Source organism: Phyllopteryx taeniolatus, chromosome 3 (assembly GCF_024500385.1).
Source record: "Phyllopteryx taeniolatus isolate TA_2022b chromosome 3, UOR_Ptae_1.2, whole genome shotgun sequence".
Classification (NCBI taxonomy): domain Eukaryota; kingdom Metazoa; phylum Chordata; class Actinopteri; order Syngnathiformes; family Syngnathidae; genus Phyllopteryx; species Phyllopteryx taeniolatus.
Genome location: NC_084504.1, coordinates 12,417,997 through 12,440,807, shown reverse-complemented (window position 1 = coordinate 12,440,807; position 22,811 = coordinate 12,417,997). Strand labels below are relative to the sequence as shown.

Below are 22,811 nucleotides of genomic sequence, written 5' to 3'. Positions count from 1 at the left end.
TGCCACTTTCACACAGACATTTATCCGCCTTTGCCTTTCACACACAACCTAAAGAAAACATCCCACAAGAATTAGATGACGCCAACTCTGTCTTGAAATGGAAACCCTAACAACTCTTGTTTTTAACCTTAATCAAGGCTTGAAAACTAATTTGAAACCCTAACTTAAGAGCCTAAACATGACTTTAAAGCCTAATTTGAAACCCTAACACTTGTTTAAAACCCTAACTCTCCCTTGGAACTGTAATTTAAAAGACTGACCTTGGTATGAAACCCAATTTGGAGGCACTCTAACTCTGTCTTGAAACCGTAACCCTGACTTGACAACCCAATTTAAAGTCTAACATTAGCTTGAAAAACTAACCCAATTTGTAAACCATAATCCTTGTTTGAAACTCAAAATTGAAACCCTAATTTCAAAGCTTACCCCTCGCGAGAAACCCTACTTGCAAATCCTAACCCTTGTTTGAAACCCTACACAAGGTTTAAAACCCAACTTTAAAAGTTTAACTCTCGTTTAAAACCCAAACTCTGACTTTAAACCCTAATTTGAAATCTTAATATTGCCCTGAAAACACAACCACCTTGGTAACCAATCCTTGTTTGAAACCATGAACCAGGCCTGAAACCCTAATTTAAAGCCCTAACCCTGGTTTGAAACCTTAAATTGAAAATCTAAAACTTGTTTGAACCCCTAATTCTGTTGTAAAAGTCTACTATCAAGGTTTACCCCACGCTTGTAAACCTACTTGCAAACCCTAACCTTTGGTATGAATGTCTAACTCTGGCTTGAAGCTCTAATTGAGAGGTACAAGTAGTACGCCAAAATTAAAAATAATTAAAAGGAAAATATCCCACCCCTCAAAGCAACCCCGGAAACGATCACATTCGTTTCCGGGTTAATTAGCGAAACCGTAGGAGGCTGTAGGACCGCTTCTTCCGGTGCCTTTTACAGGTATTTTGCTTCTCTTACAAAATGTAGTCGTCATTAACTACAAATGTGTTAGTAAGTCTACCAATACGTTAATTAATTGTCAAGTTGTTAGGGAAGTGGACAGCGCCTGACCATGATAGCCCGACCGAGCTAACCATTACAAAGAAGCCAGACACTGCAACAGCATTTGCCCCCAATCCCAAATAAACTCGTGTTGGGTTTTGTTTGATTGCCATTTAATTAAACACGTTCGGCGGACTAAGGCTAGAGAAACGTGACCCGCCTCGAGCTGCGACTAAAGCAGCATGCGAAAGTGCTTACTTTATTTGAAATGCCACTTTATTGGTAACAATCACAAACGTAAATTAGAATCTAACTTGATTGAAATCAATCACAACACACAATAACTCACTTTTAAGCGGTAGACTACGGTTAAAGTTGTATTTTTATTTTTATTTTTTTGGGGTGGGGGTGTATTCTGGTGTCCGACGGGCAAATGTACTGAAAACGGCCATATGCTGCAAATGCAGGAATGAGACAAAAAAAAAACATAAAACGGCAAAAGTGCTGCAATCACAGAAAACAACTGCAAAGGAAAAATGCTGCAAGATAAAAATGCTGGAGTCACAGAAAACTGCAAAGGAAAAAATGCTGCAAACACAAAAGAACACACACAAATCCCCCAAAAACTGCATGAGAGAAATGCTGCACGTTCACGCTACATAACGGAGGTTTGCCAGGCTGCTGTGGGGGTGGGTGGGGCGACCTCTGGGTCAGACCAATCCTGTCAAGGGGGTTCCTTTCAAAGATACTAGCGAGCCAGTGCCCTTTAGCAGCGCGATTAACCTACGTGCCTACGTAGTAGCCATGTTGGGGAGGTCGTTATTCCTATAGAAGGCAATGCATGAACACTGAAATTAGTTGTAACTTGCTCATTTCTCAACCGATTTTCATGAGGGATATTGTTTTATCAATGCCAAAGCGTATGCTGTCAATAAGCAACATTTGATAAAAAACACCCCCCAAAAATTATATGTGAGACAGTCTCCCAGTTCCCTAGTCGTAATTGTACAGCGTCAACCGTATGCATCACAATGTGCCGGCATCCTTGGTCTTTTGGTTTTCTCCGCCTCCACGCATGTGTAATGCACTGATGACTTTGACCTCCCTAGTCTAGCATCACCGTCGATATGGAGCTAAAAAATGGGCGTGTCGTATTAACCTATTCATACCTGTGATGCCTCTGGTCTCACAGGACTGGTCAGTGGGCCTGGTGGACTAACGTTGTGCGGCATGATTTGCAGCATTTCTGTCTTGCAGTTGTTTTGGGATTTGTGTTTGTTTTGGTGCATTTGCAGCGTTTTTCTTTTGCAATTGTTTCTGTGATTGCAGCATTTTTAAATTGGTGAATTTTTCTTTTGCTGTTGTTTTATGTGCATGTTTGTTTTTTGTTTTGTGTCATTCCTGCATTTGGAGCATGGCCGTTTGCAACACATTTGCCCCTGTCTGCCACCGTATTCTAAAGATTAATTTGAATGTATTAATCTGGATGATTTTCTTGAATGGCTTCTGTAGTTTTTTTTAACAACTTCTGAATTCAGCAAAACATAACAAAGCACTTCCTTCCTGCTCCGGTAAATGGTGAATGAGACCAGGACAAAGCACCTTTACAAAGGACAAAGCAACTTAAACAGCTACAATGTCTTTTGTTTTACACTGAGTAGTTTATCGCTAATATCGCTACAAGAAAGAGGGCAGCAGAACAGTGGTGAGATGTGCTGTAGGTGTGAGAGACGAATTTAAGGTGGAGGTGGGACTGCATCAGGGATCAGCCCTGAGCCCCTTCCTGTTTGCAGTGGTGATGGATAGGCTGACAGATGAGGTTAGACTGGAATCCCTGTGGACCATGATGTTTGCAGATGCCATTGTGATCTGCAGTGAAAGCAGGGAGCAGGTGGAGGAACAGTTAGAAAGATGGAGGCATGCACTGTAAAGCAGAGGAATGAAGATTACTTGGGGTCAACCATCCAGAGCAATGGTGAGTGTGGTCAGGAAGTGAAGAAACGGATCCAAGCAGGTTGGAACGGGTGGAGGAAGGTCTCAGGTGTGTTATGTGACAGAAGAGTCTCTGCTAGGATGAAGGGCAAAGTTTATAAAACAGTGGTGAGGCCAGGCATGATGTACGGATTAGAGACGGTGGCACTGAAGAGACAACAGGAAGCAGAGTTGGAGGTGACGGAAATGAAGATGTTGAGGTTCGCTCTCGGAGTGACCAGGTTGGATAAAAGTAGAAATGAGCTCATCAGAGGGACAGCCAAGGTTTGATGTTTTGGAGACAAAGTTAGAGAGAGCAGACTTCGATGGTTTGGACACGTCCAGAGGAGAAATAGTGAGTATATTGGTAGAAGGATGATGAGGATGGGGCTGCCAGGCAAGAGAGCTAGAGGAAGACCAAATAGAAGGTTGATGGCTGTCGTGAGGGAAGACATGAGGGCAGTTGGTGTTCGAGAGGAAGATGCAGGAGATAGGCTTACATGGAAAAGGATGACGCGCTGTGGCGACCCCTAAAGGGACAAGCCCAAAGGAAAAAAAGAAGTTTATCCGTACTAACATGACAATATCCCATGTTTATGCATTGTTTGTTTTTACATATATCATATATTTGTATAAACGATACACATGTATTTAAATTTTGTTCAAAGACACCAGCCATAAAAAACTAAATTGGAGCAAGTTCAGCTTCTAACCATCATGTCATCAACCCATTGTTATGGTAGTTATCAGTTTTCGGGATTTAGTCACGTGATGCTTCGCATACAATGGGTTTTACCCGCATCAGCAGATGGGCACTGTTTTAATGAACATGGCAGCAAAGGATTAGGAGCGAGCGAGCGAGTCAGTGTTGCCAACTTAACCATTTGGTCGCGGTATTTAGTGACTTTAATTTCTGCTAAGAAACAAACAACATGAGCGGAATCAAAACTGATGTTATTGTGCATATGAAAACAAAAGAGACATGGTGCACATTTGTACATTGCAAAAGCAGTGATATATTATTGACATGTTGGAAAATTATGCGCTTTGAAGCTGCAAATATTTTGCAGAGGTATGCAACTTGTTTTGAATAATGTCTTTGTTTTCCAGAAGCAAAGGAGAATAACCAATTCCATGGGAAATCAATTTTCGTGAACCCAATCAAAGATATTTTATTTTTCCCTCAATCACATAAAAGTGCACCCTGGTGATTGGATGTTGTCATTTATGTATGGTCTCCTAGGGAGCAAGGAGCAAGTCGGGTATGGACCAACTGACAGTGAATAAGAGTCAGGGATGGGCAAGCCAGACGGGCTGGTCTGTGGCCTCTACGCAGGGCCCCCTCCTCAACTCGTTCTCCTGCCGGGACCCGTCGGCGCTATACGGCCACCAGCAGGCAGCGGGTGACAGTTTCCTGCGCACGCTGGCGTCCATGTCGCACATCCACAGTCACGTGTCGCCCGCCTCGCTCTTTGCCAGCGCCCCTTTTGACCCACTGCAGCCGGCAGACGCCCGAGGAAAGCTCGGACCGCTGCAGGCCGTCCATCAAGCCCAACTCACAACCCCTTGTGCGCCGCCCTCCTGTGCGCCGCTCTCCTGCGCTCCGGCCCCATGCTCCCCGCGGTCCCCCCACAGGCCCTCTTTTCAGTTGCCACCGTCCCCGTGTTCTTTTCAGAGTGTCTATGAAATGTCTGCCTCTCACAGCCAAACCTCATCGGCGCCCCCTGTGGTGGCTCAGTGGATTGACTCGTCGCACTCCAATGGTAATGTTTTTTTGTTTTTTTTGTATTTTCATTCCAACAGACATTGTTGTCACGAGCATTACTTATACAAGTCTCACAAAGGGTGAAATGTAGACATATAGAGAGACGGGGAGTGACAGAAAAGTTATTATTGATTGATCCATTCATGGACACTGTTGTTAATTTTGCTGTTCAGCTTCTGACAGAACAGCAAGTTGTGCAAAAAGTACTCAAACATTCAAAAGTTGTTGGATTTAAAGGTTTAGAAAAGGTCAAGAAAGATTTCCCAAAATTGACAGTCTTTCAAATTGAATGATAACTTCTGGAGAAATTGAGTTTTTGTGTTGGGAACAAAATTGCCCTTTTGGGGCAAGTTTTTGTGTGATATCACCTGGAGAAAATCTGGTCAAAAAATGCCTTCAAACAGGTTAACTTGATTATCCATCCATCCATCATACATGCAGATCAGTCGCCTTTCGGCGAAATTCGCCGTTTTGAACTCAAAATAGGTCATTTCCGTGAATCGTACAGATCCAATGAGTTTTTCTGAGGGGGGGGGGGGGGGGCGGGCTGTATCGTCATAGACTGTTTCGTACTCCTTCAGCGCTGGCAGCTAAATAAATTCCACACATCCACCATCCACACACAGATGTAATTGTGAATATTACTCTGCGGTGGACTAATATGTTGGCACATCGGCCTGAGGTTCCGCCTGTGCGCTAGCACACTAACACTGTCTGGGACCCGGAACACCTCACCAGGGAGACGTCCGGGAGGCATCCAAATCAGATGCCCCAGCCACCTCATCTGGCTCCTCTCAATGTGGAGGAGCAGCGGCTCTACTCTGAGCTCTTTCATATACAGTGGTACCTTGACATACAAGTGACTCGACTTACGAGTTTTTTGAGATACGAGCCGTCATTCGGCTGAATTTTTGCTTTGACTTGCGAGCGCAAACTTAACATACGAAAGCTTTATGGTGGCAGTAAACTCAATTCAGCTCACTTCACAATGAGCACCACTTTAACAAATGGTGAACATTTAGTCACAAAAGAGAGGTTTCAAGCGGTTTAATGCTACTTCTATTTGAAGTTCATGTTCAAACTAAGCATTAAAATAAAGAGAATTACAAGTTGTGTGTATTACAGATATACAGATATACAGTATACAGCTTTGCCCTAGAAAAGTCTGCTACCTTAATGCTAACAAACAATGACCAAATGGATGGAAAACACCATTGACATGCTAGCAGTTAGCATCCACAGTCACAGTTTTAGAACCCTTTAAGAAACGGATATTTGAACGCATATGGTGGAACAAGACATATAGAGAGATAATATAACGTTACTCACAGGTAAATATTCTTCATCCTTGACAAAACACAGAAAACCCATGCAGGCACGGGGAGAACCTGCAAACTCCATCCATCCATTTTCTTTACTGCTTATCCTCACTAGGGTCGCGGGCTGCTGGAGCCTATCCCAGCTATCTTCGGGCGGGAGGCGGGGTACACCCTGAACCGTTCGCCAGCGAATCGCAGGGCACCTACCACGCATCATTTTGGGATTTAAAATGGTATTACAGCTACTTTCTGTTAACCACATTTTATTTAGTAGCAAAAAGTCTAGATCATAGGTTGTAATGACATCATGAATCAACATTGATTTATTACCCAAGGACCTGATATTGAAAAGAGCTAGTCTTGCAGAGATAACTGGAGACTGGTTTGATTGATTCACATTTTATCGTCACAAAGTTTGTAGTCATACTTTTTTTGTGCCATATTTGTTTGACCGACTTTCTGTCCCTTGGAATTACAGGGATGAAAAATGCCTGATCTCCATAGAGGTCTGACTTATTCTGGAAAAGACCCCGCCGATATCAGTCAGATTTGCAGATAAGATTCTTCATGGGTGGAGGTGGGGCCCTTCGCATCTTAGTGGATGGTGGTTTCAGGCGAGGGTGGATAGGAGGAAGACATGACATAAAACGTTTTTCTTCGATTATAATGTTTTTATGATCGTTAGAAGCCAAAATTGAAATCATGATTACATTTTGATTAATCGCCCAGCCCTAAGAAGTAGTATTCTATTCTTCTTTGTTTGTCTGCATGACTGTACTATACAATAGTGCCTCCCGGTCGCCAAGGCGGGCACACCAAAAGGCCGAGCACATTGATGGATGAAACATTACATCGTGAGGCACAAACTGTTTACATTCTATTTAATTATTTTATCACCCTGTGTTTTTATGAACTACTGTATTGTAGAGTGCTATTATTCCTCATTAAAAATAGCTATGTTTTTCTAGGGCGAGACTGGAACAGATTAATGGCATTTCTATTCATTCAATAGGGAAAGATGATTTGAGAAGTGTGAGTTAAGAGCATGGACATGGAACGAGGTAAACTCATAACTCAAGGCACCACTGTATATCCGTATATCTGTAATATACTGCCCCCAGGTGACCAAGCCCACACACCAGAAGGAGCAGCACGATGTCCATTGAATTGAAGCAAAAACTGTGGAAAGAACTGCTTAATTCTTTAATTTTATTTGTCATTACTGTATGTTTTTTAAAAAGTACAGTATTCCGGAGTGTATTTTTCTAACACATTTCAGATATGACTTTTTTCAGTTAGAAGCGTAGTCACAGAATGAATGAAATTAGTTTTGCAAGATACCACTGTAAAATGCACCCAGGCGTTGCTCTGCAAACAGGTATCTTTAAAGGGCCAGTTGTTTTACTTCTAGTTTTATTATGCAGTAGTAGTAACTTCTATTTACACAGTTTGGAGTGTGAGTGTCTGTTAATGTTATTTAAAGCACGCAACAATTTGATGATGGTGACAGTTTGACTCCAGGGACAGATTGATGTACCTTTGCATAATTTCCTTCAGGAGATTGTAGTTTTTTGCAATGAGAAAAATTTGGAATTCAACCAACTTTATTCATGTTTTTCCTTGCAGCCTTAAATGACTCTTCTCATCCCAACACAGACGGCCTCATTCTGACACCGGTGAGGAGAATGGCAGCACTTTTACAACATAATACTATTATTGCTACAGCACTCGTATTGGAACTCATTTGGATTGCACAATGAATTCATAAAAATTGCTTCTCTCTTTTTAATTTTATTTTTTAATTTTTGTTTTTAAGGCTGTGACAAAACGTTCTATGGTTTTACACCAGCGTTCACTTTTACTCAAACAGCTGTCAGAGTTGGACAAACTGGTGAGTATTGTGTGTGTGTGTGTAAATAGTTGGTAATTAATTACATTTGTGGTGGGGGGGGGGAGCCCTGAAGTCAAGCAAAAGAACTAACAATTGTCATCATACGTTATGTCAGCAGTATTTTTCTGTTTGTGATGTCACGACAGAAGTGTTTGCCTATTATGCCAAATCAAAGTTAAGCAGGGCAGCAGTGTTGTTGGATGCAGAGATTAGCCTTAGCTTCTGAGAGGGACCACATACTCTAATGTGGTGAATTTGTCGACGTATGGGTGGGGTGTTAATGTGTTTTGCGACGTGTTTGCTTTTTCTGAAACGTGAAGAAAATGCATCATATGTTTCATTTAAAAGACTCTTAACTAGGGATGTACCAATCAAATTTTTTTGCATCCCAGTCTTTGTTTTTAAGTATCTACTGATATGGAGTTTCTCTCTCTCTCTCTCTCTGTCTCTCTCTCTCTCTCTCTCTCTCTCTCTCTCTCTCTCTCTCCGTCTCAGAGAACATAGTTATTGACATTTCCATATTATGATATGGCAGTAGTGTGATATATTTACATTTAGGTATTGCAGAATTTGTATTTGAAAAAATTATATGTATTTCAGAAATGTATTGAACATATGATCATAAATACTTATGAAATAGAAATAATATAACGTTAAGAACATAAACAACACATTTAAACACAATATCTACATTTTAACTGGAAACCTGGAAAAACTATATATATTTTGCTTCAGTTTCATGTTTTTGTTCATAATCCTCTAAAAGGAACTAAAGGATTGCATTTTGTGTCCGTTGTCGTTTTAGCACTGGGCTTGTCGTTCTGGAATGTTGGGTGCTGTTGTAGAAGACGATTGCCTTGTGGCATCCCTGTGGAGGAAAAGGCCTCTGGTTATTTATTACGTTGCCCTCGTGTGTTTGGTAAAGCCAATGTCAGGCAAGAATAATCACGGGGAATCACAGCTAACGGCAAATACTGCATTACATGAGTGATGAGGCAACAGCTAATCAATATGGAAAGTGAACGTAACGGTATACTTAGAAGCGACATTATTAGCGATGCTACATTACCTATGTAGCTTCTGAATGTGATTTAGGTGTCTAATAATTCCTTCTAATAATTCATAAATTGCACTACATTGTAGTGAAATGCGTTTGCTGTGAATTCGTCACCGTAGTCTAACGTTAGACTAGCGATACGTGAGATGGTCATAATAAGCCATTTAACCTACAATTCAAAACATGGGTTATACAGTCCCCTCCAAAACTATTGTAAGGGCAACGTCAATGCCTTTGTTTTTATTGTATACTGAAGACATTTGGGTTTCAGAACAAAAGATGAATATGAGACAAAAGTTCAGAATTCCAACTTTTATTTCATGGTATTTGCATCTGTGTTAAACAACTCAGGACAGCACCTTTTGTTTGAAGTCACTCACTTTTCAAGTGAGTAAAAGTATTGGAATAGACATTATTAAATTACGACCCACTGACTTTACCAGACTGTTGCATTCTTCGTTTGAAATGCTTTTCCAGGCCTTTACTGCAGCCTCTTTCAGTTCTTTATTGTTTCTGGGGGGTTCTCCCTTTAGTCTCCTCTTCAGGAGGTAAAATACATGCTCTATTGGGGTAAGATCTGGTGATTGATTTGGCCAGTCTAAGACCTTCCACTTTTCCCCCCTGAAGAAGTCCTTTGTTGTGTTGGCAGTGTGTTTTGGGTCAATGTCTTGTTGCATGATGAAGCTTTTCTCACGAGTTGATATAGACTGGACCCAAGAGCAGGCGGAGGCTGAGAGGTTGCGATGACAAGTTTATTGAAAAAGGGGAATGGAGATGGTCCTTGAGATGTGTTGGCAGTTGTTGAGGCAGAGGACGTGTGGCAGGCGGTGACGAGGACAGGCGGCTGACTTGGTGGCGTGGTAACAGGAATCCGCTTGACGAGGAACACGGAGGGAACACTGAAAACAAGGGAAACACGGAGGTCAGAGAGATGATGAGGAATTACGTAGCTTACTTGGTAACTGGGGAGCCGTAGTACCGCAGGAGAAACGCTAATATTCCAGCGAGGATTTCCGGGATCTGGCAGGCTCTTATACAGGGGATGATGAGGGCTGATTGATGACAGGTGCGCGCCCGAGGTGGAGCTGATTAGAGAGAGAGAGAGAGAGAGAGAGAGGTGGAGGGAGGGATTAGAGGTAGAGAGAGAGGGCGAGAGGAGCACAAAGCGCCACCCAAGCTCCAGCAAGACTGCAGGGCATACATAGCTCATGACAACTTCCCCCGACTAGTTTTGGATGCATTTTTCTGTAAATTGCCAGACAAAATGGTTTTGTAGATGTCAGAATTCATTCTGCTGCTACCATCACAAGTTACATAATCAATAAAGACGAGTGAGCCTGTTCTATAAGCAGCCATGCAAGCCCAAGCCATGACATTACCTCCACCATGCTTCACAGATGAGCTTGTGTGTTTTGGATCATAACCAGATCCTTTCTTTCTCCATACTTTGGCCTTTCCATCACTTTGGAATAGATTAATCTAGGTCACATTAGTCCAAAAAAACTTTGTTCCCAAACTTTTGTGTCTCATCGCTGTACATCTTTGCAAAATCCAATCTGACCTTCCAATTCTTTTTGCTGACGAGTGGTTTGCATCTTGTGGTATGGCCTGGATATTTCTTCTCTCAGTCTTCTTCGAACAGTGGATTGTGATACCTTTACCCTTGCCCTGTGGAGGTTGGCAGTGATGTTATTGACTGTTGTCTTTGGGTGTTTCTTCACAACTCTCACAATGTTTCTGTCATCAACTGCTGTTGATACCCTTGGCCGACCTGTTCGATGTCTGTTGCTCAGTACACCAGTAGTTTCTTTCTTTGTTGTATTGGCTATGCCCAATGTTTGTGCAATAGCTCTGATCGATTTTCCCCTCATCTCTCAGCTTCAAAATGGTTTGCTTTTCTCCCATAGACAGCTCTCTGGTCTTCATGTTTGCTTAATAGCAAATACAGCTTTCACAGGTGAAACCCAAATCCAAAAACAAGCACTATAAGCAATCATCCAAAAGGCAACACTTGAGCAAATAGAAACACCCATCAGTCACATGTTCCAATAGTTTTGCTCACTTGAAAAGTGAGTGTGTTCAAACAAAAGGTGCTCTGTCCTGAGTTGTTTAACGCATCTAGATGTAAATACCATGAAATAAAAGCTGAAATTCTGAACTTTTGTCTCATGTTCATCTTTTGATCTCTAACCCAAAAGTCGTCAATATACAACAAAAACAAAGGAATTGACCTTGATGTTCCAATACTTTTGCAGGGGACTGTATTTACGTTGATAAATACAAGTATCCTAGTATCAATATCAATAATTATGCTCACATTTAGTGGCACGGTGGCCGACTGGTTAGAGCGTCAGCCTCACAGTTCTGAGGACCCGGGTTCAATCCCCGGCCCCGCCTGTGTGGAGTTTGCATGTTCTCCCCGTGCCTGCGTGGGTTTTCTCCGGGCACTCCGGTTTCCTCCCACATCCCAAAAACATGCATGAATTGGAGACTCTAAATTGCCCGTAGGCATGACTGTGAGTGTGGATGGTTGTTTGTTCCTATGTGCCCTGCAATTGGCTGGCAACCAGTTCAGGGTGTACCCCGCCTCCTGCCCGATGACAGCTGGGATAGGCTCCAGCACGCCCGCGACCCTAGTGAGGAGAAGCGGCTCAGAAAATGGATGGATGGATGGATGCTCACATTTATGTACTTCCTTGTCTGCAAGCTCTTCGCCTGTCAGCAGGGGTGGAGTCCTATACCCCTCGCTTTCAAGTAAGCTCTTCAACTACGATTTCAAGGGCTATACGCCCTTTTGTCCTAGCTCTTCCTCTCGGAAATGGGATACCCCTTCGTTCTCGTGCATGCGCAATGCCAAGGGCCAAGACAAAGGGGTAGAATTGGGATTGGCCCTGCGTGTCTCTTTCAGTCAGTTATATTATACCGGTACTAAAAATACCCTGAAAAGTTGTTTTATATAAAACAAAGCTATTCCTGTTCCATTTGGGATGATCGTTGTACCGTTGGATTATTTTGTCACTTTGTGACATTTAAAATGTCAGAAAATGAATAAAACAGATCTTTTTCACCCGATCATGATCAGCTGAAAATCATGTGATCGACCCCAATTTTTCATCACGCGATCGGATCGGGACATCCCTACTCTTAACAAATTTGGCTTATTTTCCCGACTTCTGTACGTCACATCCAGCTGGAATCGCTGCCTCCAGAGGATGACGTTGGTGTGAAGTTACCCCACTCGGCCGCTCAGGCGAGTACTCAACAATGAATTTGTTGTCATGTGGATGGGGCGTATTTGTGTTTTGCGACGTGTCTGCTTTTTTGAAATGCAATTTGAATGATCATAAGTCTCATTTAAAAGACTCTTCGCTAATTTTCCCGAGTTCTCTCCCTTCCATCTAGTTGGAATCGCAGCCTCCAGAGGATGGCGTTGCCGTGAAGTCACCTCACTCGGCTGTTCAGGCAAGTAAACATGACTTTATTGTGTAATGCACACACACAGCATGTAGATTACAGGGGTCTCAAACTCAATTTATCCAGGGGCCACCGCAGATAGTCTGGGCCGCATCAAGTATTCCACAATCCAATCTTTTCAGTCTTTATTAATAACAGTTAGGAACATTAGTGGTTCTTCACAACATGAACAAGATTGGTGACCCGTTCCTCTCTCTCATCTTCCTGGTATTTTGCATACTCCTCAGCATGTGTAATTGACGTCTGATGTTGTTTTCTTGAGCACCACAACGTTCTCTGTGCATATGACACGTTGGGGTGGTCCTGTACTCTGTACTGTACTGTACTAAAAACATTCCATCTCCCAGTTTTTCAGAAATTGGCTGTGCTTGTCACCAACATTTCTCTTCACGCCAGATTTTGAGAAAGACATTACTTGAACTAGGTGTCAGGATATATTTTCCTTTCACTTGGTGTCACGTTTCAACCAAGTGACTAACGCTGCTAATTCACTTTGGCTAAATTGTTGACAAACACTGCCGAAAGTTGTCATCAGCCTGAGCTTTGGTAGACCATAATTGATTAAAAAACACTGCACTAACACTAAACTTCGAGTAGGGGGCCGCAAAATATTGTCCTGCGGGCCTTAATTGGCCCCCAGGCCATGCGTTTGAGAGCTCTGTTGTAAAATGATCTCAATCTTTTGCCTCTGCGTCTGTTCAGTCGCCTCTGTCCATGGAAGAGTCGGCGCCATGTCAAAGTGTGACGCCACACAAAGTCGAGGTAGGTCGTCCATGTGCACTTTCTGATTTCACGGCAACATTCAAAGCTACGCTTTCTCTTTTTGTAGCCGCAGTGGTACGCGTCGTCCGACGGCCCTTCACTGCCGCCACAACTGTCACCGCCTCCACAGCTGTCACGGCCGCCACAGCTGTCACCGCTGCCAGAGCCATCACCGCCGCCACAGCTGTCACAGCCGCCACAGCCGTCCCATGACGAGCATCATGAAGACGACGACGATGATAACTTGACGGACGACTCGGTGGGTGCAGAGGATGCAGCAGAACCTGAACCTGTAAGATGACATGTAGGGAGTTTGTTATTATTGTACAACTGCATCAAACTGAAACCCGTTTCTAATATTTTGGTTGCCTCATTAAGCTACACTGGGAAAGTCAGAGCAAGCATTTTACGATGGTGCCATAGTTAAGATGATGCTTTATTCATTTTACAGTAACAACGAGCAGCATAAATCTCGCCATTTAGTCTCAAAGGGGGCATATTATGTAAAAGTGACTTTAATTGCATGTGTACAGAGATGAAACGATATGAAAATGTCATACCAGTGATTATTGTGACCAAAATGATCACAATTATCAGTATTATCATATCACTAAAAGAAACAAAAAAATAGATACACCCGCTAAAAGACAAAAGTACAGTGATACCTCGACTTACGAGTGACTCACCCGACTTATCAGTTTTTTGAGATACAAGCATTAACTCCATCGAAATATTTTTGTTAAAGGCACGAGCTATGTTGTCAGCAAACTTCACAAGTAGCGGTTTGGCAGATACTGAACAATTCTTGCTTCAAGCTGTTTATTGCCACTCCCAGTTAACGTTTCCTGTAAAACAAAGTATAAAACAAAGAGTTGTGTATTTAATCAAACCACCTAACGTTGCCTTAAGTCCACTAACTTAATGCTAACACACAATGCAAAATGCCATAGATGGGATAATGAAACTAGCACCGATGTTGCGGTAGTCACAGCCCTTTAAGCAATGGATTATTTAAACACGTAAACAGACAATATAACTGTACAAGTATATATTCTTTATCCTCTGCAAAAAGACGACTAATATAACTGAAGCTATATTGCAACGGTTCTGTTTTTCATCATCAAATCTTTGTCGTATATATTGTACTGTCCCATTTTGGCTATGGTGCGCACACCAGGAGGAGCAACACAATGCCCATAGAATTATCTTAATGCACAAACTATTTAATTCTTTACATTCCTTTTAATTACAAGGTACAAGGTACTTTTATTGTCAATTCTACAATATGTGTAGCACATACAGAGGATTTAAATTATGGTACTCAAGGGCCCACGGTGCTACAAAAAAAAATATTTTAAAAAGTATCAATAATAAACATCAGTATGAAGAAGCTAAATAAAACTATGGTATATACAGTATAAAAATTATGAATTTAATGTGCAAATATCAAACATTAGGAGACATTTGCAACATAGTCAAATTCTGAGTACCAAGGCACATGAAGGCATTTACAAATTAGAAGGCAGTGTGGGGAGGTGTGCGTGGGGGTTCAGAGTTCAGGTGGGCAGACGACAAGAGAGGTAGAGGGGGTAGAGCCGGCAGGGACTTCAGCTTCCTGACAGCCTGATGAATAAAACTGTGTTTAAGGCGGCTGGTCCTGGCCCGCAGACTCTGCAGTCTCCTCCCTTTTGGCAGCAGACTGAATAGGCTGTGAGATGGATGGGTGACATCCTCCACTATTCGGAGGGATTTGAGGGTGAGGCGGGCGTTGTAAATGTCCTGCAGGGAGGGAAGAGAGGTTCCAATGATCTTCTCAGCTGCCCTCACTTTGCGATGGAGAGTTTTGTGGCAATATGTGGTGCAGGCTCCGTACCACACAGTGATGCAGCTGGTAAGGATGCTCTCTGTGGTCCCTCTGTAGAACGAGCACATGATGGGGGTCGGGGCTCTGGCTCTTGTCAGCTTGCGAAGGAAGTCGAGACGCTCGTTAGCTTTCTTGGCCAATGATGAGATGTTGCTGGTCCAGGAGAGGTCCTCAGTGACTTGTACGCCCAGGAAATTGGTGCTGCGCACCCTCTCCACCGCAGCACCGTTGATGTTCAGGGGAGCATGCTGGTAGTGCACTCTCCTGAAGTCCACAACAATCTCCTATGTTTTCGCCACGTTCAGGGAGATATTTTTGTCCGTGCACCACCCGGCCAGGGGGCTCACCTCACTCCTGTAGTCTGTCTCGTCCCTGATGCTGATGAGACCCACCACAGTTGTGTTGTCTGCAAACTTGATGAAGAGGTTGGAGCTGTGTATTGGTGTGCAGTTGTTGGTCAGCAGGGTGAAGAGGAGGGGGCTCAACACACATCCTTGAGGAGCCCCCATGTTCAGGGTGATGGTGCTAGATGTGTTGCTGCCGACCCGTACTGTCTGCGGTCTCACTATTAGAAAGTCCAACAACCAGTTGCACATCAAACTCTTGAGACCCAGCTGGTCCAGTTTATGAATCAGTTGTTGGGGGATGATAGAATTGAAAGTAGAGCTGAAGTCTATGAACGGCATTCTGACATATGAGTCCTTAGATTCCGGGTGTGTGAGGACAGAGTGGAGGGCGGTGGAGATGGCATATTATTATTGTATATTTGGATAAAGTACAACACTGTAGAGTGCTGGTTTTTTGTAGGTATTTTACGGGGCACTGAAACAAATTAATGACATTTCAATGGGGAAAGATGAATTAAGATACAGATCATTTAAGACACAGTGATAGGAAAACTTGTCATGTTGCTCCAGGAAAAACAATTTGTGGAGTCATCGGACGAAGGCGATCCTGCTTTCTCACCAAGCGATGACGGTGACATGTCTGATGCTCTGTCGGATTTTGGAGATGACGACATCCCCCCCTCGAGCGGATCCCCTCACAGCCCGGACCGCAGGATGTCCCTACGCAATAAAAAGCCATTCCTGGAGTCCCTTCGCACCGAGTCGCGAGAAGCCAAGACGGAATGGAGCCGGTTGAAGAACGTGAAGGTGTGTTAAAGTTACAATGACTTAAATAATATGTAAAAGACCTGAATAAGTGTAAAGATGATTAAGTATTGTTGCATGAAGAAACAACAACATACATCAAAAGCAGCGTACACAGTGGCTGTTCAAAGATTACTTCTTTTATCATCACTAAACATGCACGCTCAGTGTTTCCCAACCTTTTATTGAACCAAGGCACATATTTTACATTAGAAAAATCTCATGGCGTACCACTAAACAAATCTCATTTTACTCAGTATGAAATCTCGCCCTGTCTTCCTTTAAGGAGCGTGCCTGAGTGAGTGACATGAGGTTGGCCGGTAAACTCTTTGCGAGTGTTCTCTTTTTGCATTTGTGTGTTTGACTGTTGGTCCCGTTCAATGAACTGCTGAATGTCGGCGATTGTGGCTACCCTTGCCCACAAGCGGGGTATTACAGTACTTTTATTGCGCCATTTATGTTTCACTTCGCTTGACCGAGAGGCTAGCCAAAGCTTGCTCATAACTTGGAATGACTTCATAGTCAAAGCCCTGAGGCATTGCAAGGTAAAATAAATTGTTTTAGTAGAACTTTATGTTTTGACTACAAAACATAAAATTATGAATTGGTCATTTCATTAATTATTTCTGTTGGCATGTGACCATGGTATAAGCGGGTTAATGCCCTTCAAGATGTACAATTATCAGGCATTAATGTCACAAATTAATTACATTTTTTGGAAATCTCACATGTCTAGGAACCCTTATTATCCCCAAAATTAAATACTACATAGTTCTTAGTCTTTGCACGTTTTCAGCAATTATCTTAAAATGTGTATAACGTATTTAGAAACAAATCTCTGAGTTCCCATTTCAGGGAATTAAAAAAATTAATGAAAAAAGTTACATACAGTGCTGTGAAAACTATTGGCCCCCTTCTAAAATTCCTATATTTTTGCATAGTTTCCCAGTTTTACTTTTATTTTCCCAGTTTTCACTTTAATGTTTAAGATAATCAAAAAATTAAATATCAGAAAAATAAAACCCAAGTGAACTTAAAATGCTGGTTTTAAATGGTGATTTCGTTTATTAAGGGGAAAAAAACTATTCAAAATGACCTGGCCTTGTGTGAAAAAGTAATGGCCCCCTAAACCTAATAACTTCTTGGGCCATCCTTAGCAGCAACAACTGAAATCAAGCGTTTTCTATTACTGGCAATCAGTCTTTCACATCTCTGTGGAGATATTTTGGCTCATCAAGCTGATGAGTGAATGTTCTCCTTCAGGATTTTCTGTTAAAGAGCAGAATTCATGGTTCTAACAATCACAGCAAGTTGTCCAGGCAGGCCTGCAGTTCTTTAGAAGTTGTCCTGAGTTCCTTTGTGGCCTCCTGGATGAGTCATTGCTGTTCTCTTGGGGTAATCTTTGTAGGCTGGCCACTCCTGAGAAGGTTCACCACTGTTCTGTGTTTTCTCCATGTGAGGATAATGGCTCTCCCTATGGTTCGGTGGAATCCTAAAGGTTTAAAAATGGCTTTTCTAACCCTTTCCAGACTGATAGGTGTCAATTACTTTATTTCTCGATTATTCTGGAATTTCTTTGGATCGTGTCATTGTTGCAGGTTTTGTAGATCTTTTGTCCGACTTGATTGTGTAGGGACAGATTATGTTCAAGTGATTTCTTGATTGAACAGTCTGGACATAATCAGGCTTGGGTGTGATCAGTGAAAAGTAACCAAAAATTGTGATTAGCCACAATTAATTCATGATTTAACAAAGGGGTAATTACTTTTTCACACAGGGCCAGCTAACTTTGAATAGTATTTTTCCTTAATAAATGAAATCCCCATTTAAAAACACATTTTTAAGTTCACTTGGGTTATATTTGTCTGATATTTACATTTGTTTAATGATCTTCAACAAAGTGGGGAAACTATGCAAAAATCTAAGACTTTGAGTTGGGGGGGGCAATACCTTTTCACAGCACTGTATATGAGACTTACTTATGATTGTTAATTTGTAAATTTTCCATCAAGGTCAGCGCCATGAAACAAGGCCGGAAGAGCTGCAAGCGCGTTTATCGCCGGAACTACTGCTTGTTTTGCTCCAAGCCCCTCGTCAAGATGTCTAAGCACCTGCAGCGCCAACACAGCCACAAGGATGAAGTGGCCGCCGCCCTCCGCTTCCCCAAAGGCTCCCGAGAGAGATATAAGGTATGGAACCGGCTCATCAACGAGGGTAACTTTGAACACAACAAGCAAGTGCTGAGGACCGGCGAGGGGCAGCTGGCGGCGCGGAAAAGACCCCTGACGACAGGCCAGGCACAAGACTTCCTGCACTGTCTGTACTGCCGAGGCCTGTACATGAAGAAGAACCTGGCAGGCCACATGAAACGCTGCCCGGAACGGAAGAAGAAGGACGACAAGCCGCGGGTAGGACAGGAACGTGTGGAGACTCGCTGTGCCCTAGAGGTCATGGGCAACCTGGGCATAAGCACCGACTTCCATGCCATTCTGTCACAGATGATCTACGACGATGTGACACGCCTCATCATCAGCGAGCCCGTCCTGCTGAGTTATGGTGAGGATATGTTGGCGCAGCATGGCACCGACGGCAAGCGGCAGGAGTACATGCGGCAGAACCTGCGCCTGATGGCCCGGTTGGTCTTGGAGGCCTGGAAGAGGACGCCGCTGAAGAGGCTGGAGGATTTCTTCCTCCCTGACAACTTCCCGCACGTGGTGGCCGCTGTCAATGTCCTGGCCGGCTATGACTCCACCGGATGCACATACAGCACACCCTCGCTAGCCATCAAGCTGGGCTACTCCCTCCAGAAGGTGTGTCACATCGTCCAGGAGAGGGCAATAGAGCGCGGAGACACCAATCTAGCGGAGTCAGCTAAGACTTTCATGGTTGTCTACAGGAAGCAGTGGAACAAGATGATCTCCTCGAACGCCTTGTCGGCTCTGCGAAAAACCAAAAGGAACTCCAGGGAGAAGGTGCCTGACGTTCAGGATGTGAAGAAACTGAGCTTCCACGTCGAGAAAGTCCACCTCCTCGCCGAGGGGAAACTGCGAGCGGCGCCATCGGCAGAAACATACGGTGCTCTGGCAAGGGCGATTCTGGCTCGTATAGTTCTGTTTAACAGGAGACAAAGTAGCGAGTTGTCCACCATACCGCTCACCGCATTGAAGTCTGTCAAGAAACCCAACCCGCAGGAGAACCTGGACATATTTGTTTGTGAGTTGGAGAGGAGCATGTGTAGGGTCCTCAACAGGATGGAGATCCGTGCCACCTGCGGCCGCATGGTCCCGGTACTGCTCAAACCGGCCTTCCTGTCCACGCTGGAGCTCCTGGTCGGCGTCCGTGAGGCTTGCGGTGTCCCCGCCAATAACCCCTTTCTGTTCGGGCGCCCGCACACGCTCTCAGCCTACCGTGGCTCCAAGTGTGTGCAGATGTTCGTCAAAGACAGCGTCCCCGGGGAGCCAGACGTGTTGACGTCTGTTAGCATCCGCAGGCACTACGCGACCATGCTGCAGCTCATCAACTTAAACCCCATGGAGGCGGAGCTCATCCTGGGACCCAACAACCAAGTGCAGAGCCTACGGGAGAATATCGGTGTGGAACTTAAAGACATTGGCATGGACCCTGAAGGTGAGGACCAATCTGACTGTATGAATGTCTGTCTGATGCCGAACTACTTGCAGATTTATTAGGACTGTACGATACACCAAGGTCCTGATTTGGTAAACGTAACGATTTCTGACCCACGGTTTGCTACACGATGTGATTTTTGGGTGGGGGAGGGGGGAGAAGAGTTTATGATAGCAAAAACTGGACTGTTTATTTGGAACAACTAATTATATATATGAATGTGAAAACATTTTTTTGGAACAGATCCTTCCCATTAGCTGTTTGCTCAATAAAAGTATTGCTTTGGCACCAAATTATCTTGTCAATTATCATGCCAAATTGCTATGAAAAATAGGAATTTTGCTAACTTTCAAGATACCCACTGTAAGAGGATAATTTTAATGTTTTTGAACAAACTTCCCAATGATAAGAGTATTTATTTTTTTTAAATAAAAAACTTAAAATGCACTGTTGTAAATGATTATGCTTTGCAGACTTGAAAGACATATTATTGGGTTTGAAGAACTGAAAATAGTCAAAGTTGAATTTGCAGCATTAGGAGGTAATTTACTGAAATTGAAAGCTATTTAAATGAAAAACATCTTAACCGGTCAAGTTACATTTTAACATAGGTTATTTGATAGCAGTGTCACAATTCTTACATCCATTGAACTCTTTTTGGTTTTGTTTCCATTTTAAGAGTTTATGCAAGCATCAATTTCTTTCCAGGATGGCGGAATAGTCTCCTAAAGCTGCTGTTTGGATGTGAACTTCCTCCCACCCTCATAGATCTTTTGCTGTTCTCAACAGGGTTAAGGTCAGGGACCCTAGGGGCCACACCATGAATTTATCTCCCTTTATGCACATTGCAGCCAATGACGCAGAGGTAACAGATGCAACATAAGATGATGCATTGTCATGCATAAAGATGATTTTGTTACAGACAGCATGTTTTTTCTTTTTTTTTTTTTTTACGATGGAAGAAAGTAGTCGTTCAGAAACTGCATATTTTTCAGTGGTCATTTTCACACCTTGAGCGACCCAAAGGGGTCTCTCTTCATGAATCTGGCCCAAACCACCTCGTTGCTGAAATCTCAGCCTTGTTGGGACGTAGTGGCCATCCACTAACTAGCCACTGCTCCAACACTCTGGACCATCCAGGCTTACATGGCACTAATTAGTGAACAATCTCATGCTGCAAGACATCACTCTGCTTTATTGGCTGCTATGGAAATAAAAGGAGAGAAACTCATGCACAGTGTAGCCCCAATCCTCCCCTGACCTCAACCCTGTTGAAAACCTTTGGCGCATCCTCAAGCAAAAGATCGAGGGTGGCCGGCAGTTCAAATCCAAACAGCAGCTTTAGGAGGCTATTCTGACATCCTACAAAGAAATTCAAGCAGAGTTGATTAGCTTCTTTTATACAAAAGTAGAGTTTTGTCATGATCTTATGCCACCTTTGTGTCTTGGAAATAAGTCGAAGTAAGTTGAGGAGCCTCACTTAGACCAAAGTAGTCTTTTGTCAACATCTTGGTGCCAAGGAACTATATCTTTTTTTATGTTGAATTGAAAAGCATCACTTTACACAAAATTAGTTTTGCTGCCATCTTGTGGCATCTTTGTGTCAAGGACTTATGTTGAAGTGAGTTGAAGAGCTTCATTTACATAAAGGTAGAGCTTTGCTGACATAGCATCATATAGCATTTTTATAATTGTAATAAACAAATATTTTATTAGTTCTATTTATTGTGGAGGCCTTAATGTATACAAATACATTTGAGTATTTTAATTTAAATCACAATAAAATTTAAATTGTTTTAATTGTTGTTTTGAGTTCATTATTTTTAATTTTTTTAATCATAGTTTAATAAAATAATTATGTATTAGTGAATTTATTGTGGAGGCATCTTTAAAAATCTTTTTAATTGTAATACATGTTGAATTAAATATTTATTTATTTATTGTGGTGTCCTAAATGCCCACAGATAGATTTTGTATTCATTTTCATTATTAAATTGTTACTTTTAAATGTTTGATTTTAAATTAATCTCTTTATTAAATTTATTGTGGTAGAGGCCTTTATGTTTAAAATGTTTTTTTCTAATTTTAATTTAATTATAATGTTTTTGTTTATTTAATTTATTATGGGGGAAGCCTTTACACGTAGAAATCCATTTTTAAAATGCATCGATGTTCTGTAGTTAAGCAGCTCATGCTCCAGAATGGAGTGGACAAGGAAATAGTGTTTAATACATAATTAACATCCATAATGATCTTTTAGGCCTAAACGCAGCACCATTACAGTGTGGAGGAGCACGGCCAGTTGCATCATGGGAGCACTGTGAGTCTGCGAGTGGATTGTCTGGCACACATGTGACTAATTCCACAGCGCCCCAGGAGGGGGCCAGCAAAGGTACAACTGTTGACACATAATCATTTTGTCTGGTCTTGATCAATGTTGTTATAGTTTGAGATTTTCTTACTAGTCTTAGTTTTTATTGCGTTTTGACTTTTTCAAATTCAGTTAATTCCACGATCAGCAAGCACAAATGGAGCGACTGTGAGGTTTCCGCCGTGGAGAGACACATGATGTCCTTCATCCGAGACCACAAGGTGCCGCAGAAGCTCGACTGTCTGCGCTGTCTTGACGCCGAGCCGCGAGCCCTGGGCACACGCTCCTGGAAGGGTGTCAAGGACTACGTGAGGAACAGGATCACTGCCCTAAAAAGACAATCTAAGCCCTCATAGCGCTGATGACCCTGCAACATATTCACACCCTTATCCTTTGTTTTTATCTGTAATTACTGTAATAATTCTTATAAATATTTCCAAGTGTTGATGATTGTTTCATGTTTTCATTTCTATGCTTACTGTCAGTAGTGCTAAAGAGATTAGGTACGAGAGCTGTCTCAAAAATGTGCACGGCCCCACTACAGCCCGGATTTTTTTGTGTAA

The 22,811-nt window shown here is 42.7% G+C and overlaps 1 protein-coding gene across 4 annotated transcripts; it reads left to right on the top strand.

Moving 5' to 3' along the window:
* The first annotated feature begins 871 nt into the window (after positions 1-871).
* LOC133475722 (uncharacterized) lies at positions 872-22,693 on the top strand. 4 transcript variants are annotated; one of them, XM_061769025.1, is made up of 13 exons: positions 872-954; positions 4,211-4,730; positions 7,678-7,727; positions 7,868-7,942; positions 12,190-12,249; positions 12,402-12,461; positions 13,176-13,235; positions 13,303-13,527; positions 16,017-16,253; positions 18,263-18,658; positions 18,749-19,877; positions 22,138-22,269; positions 22,381-22,693. In XM_061769025.1, the coding sequence occupies exons 2-13, from the start codon at positions 4,232-4,234 to the stop codon at positions 22,602-22,604; spliced, it is 3,147 nt and encodes a 1,048-aa protein (XP_061625009.1). In that variant the 5' UTR covers positions 872-954; positions 4,211-4,231; the 3' UTR covers positions 22,605-22,693. The 4 variants fall into 4 exon arrangements, with proteins under 4 accessions (XP_061625009.1, XP_061625007.1, XP_061625006.1 ...); XM_061769023.1 differs by having other exon boundaries at positions 13,303-13,494; positions 18,263-19,877; XM_061769022.1 differs by having other exon boundaries at positions 18,263-19,877.
* The last annotated feature ends 118 nt before the right edge of the window (positions 22,694-22,811 follow it).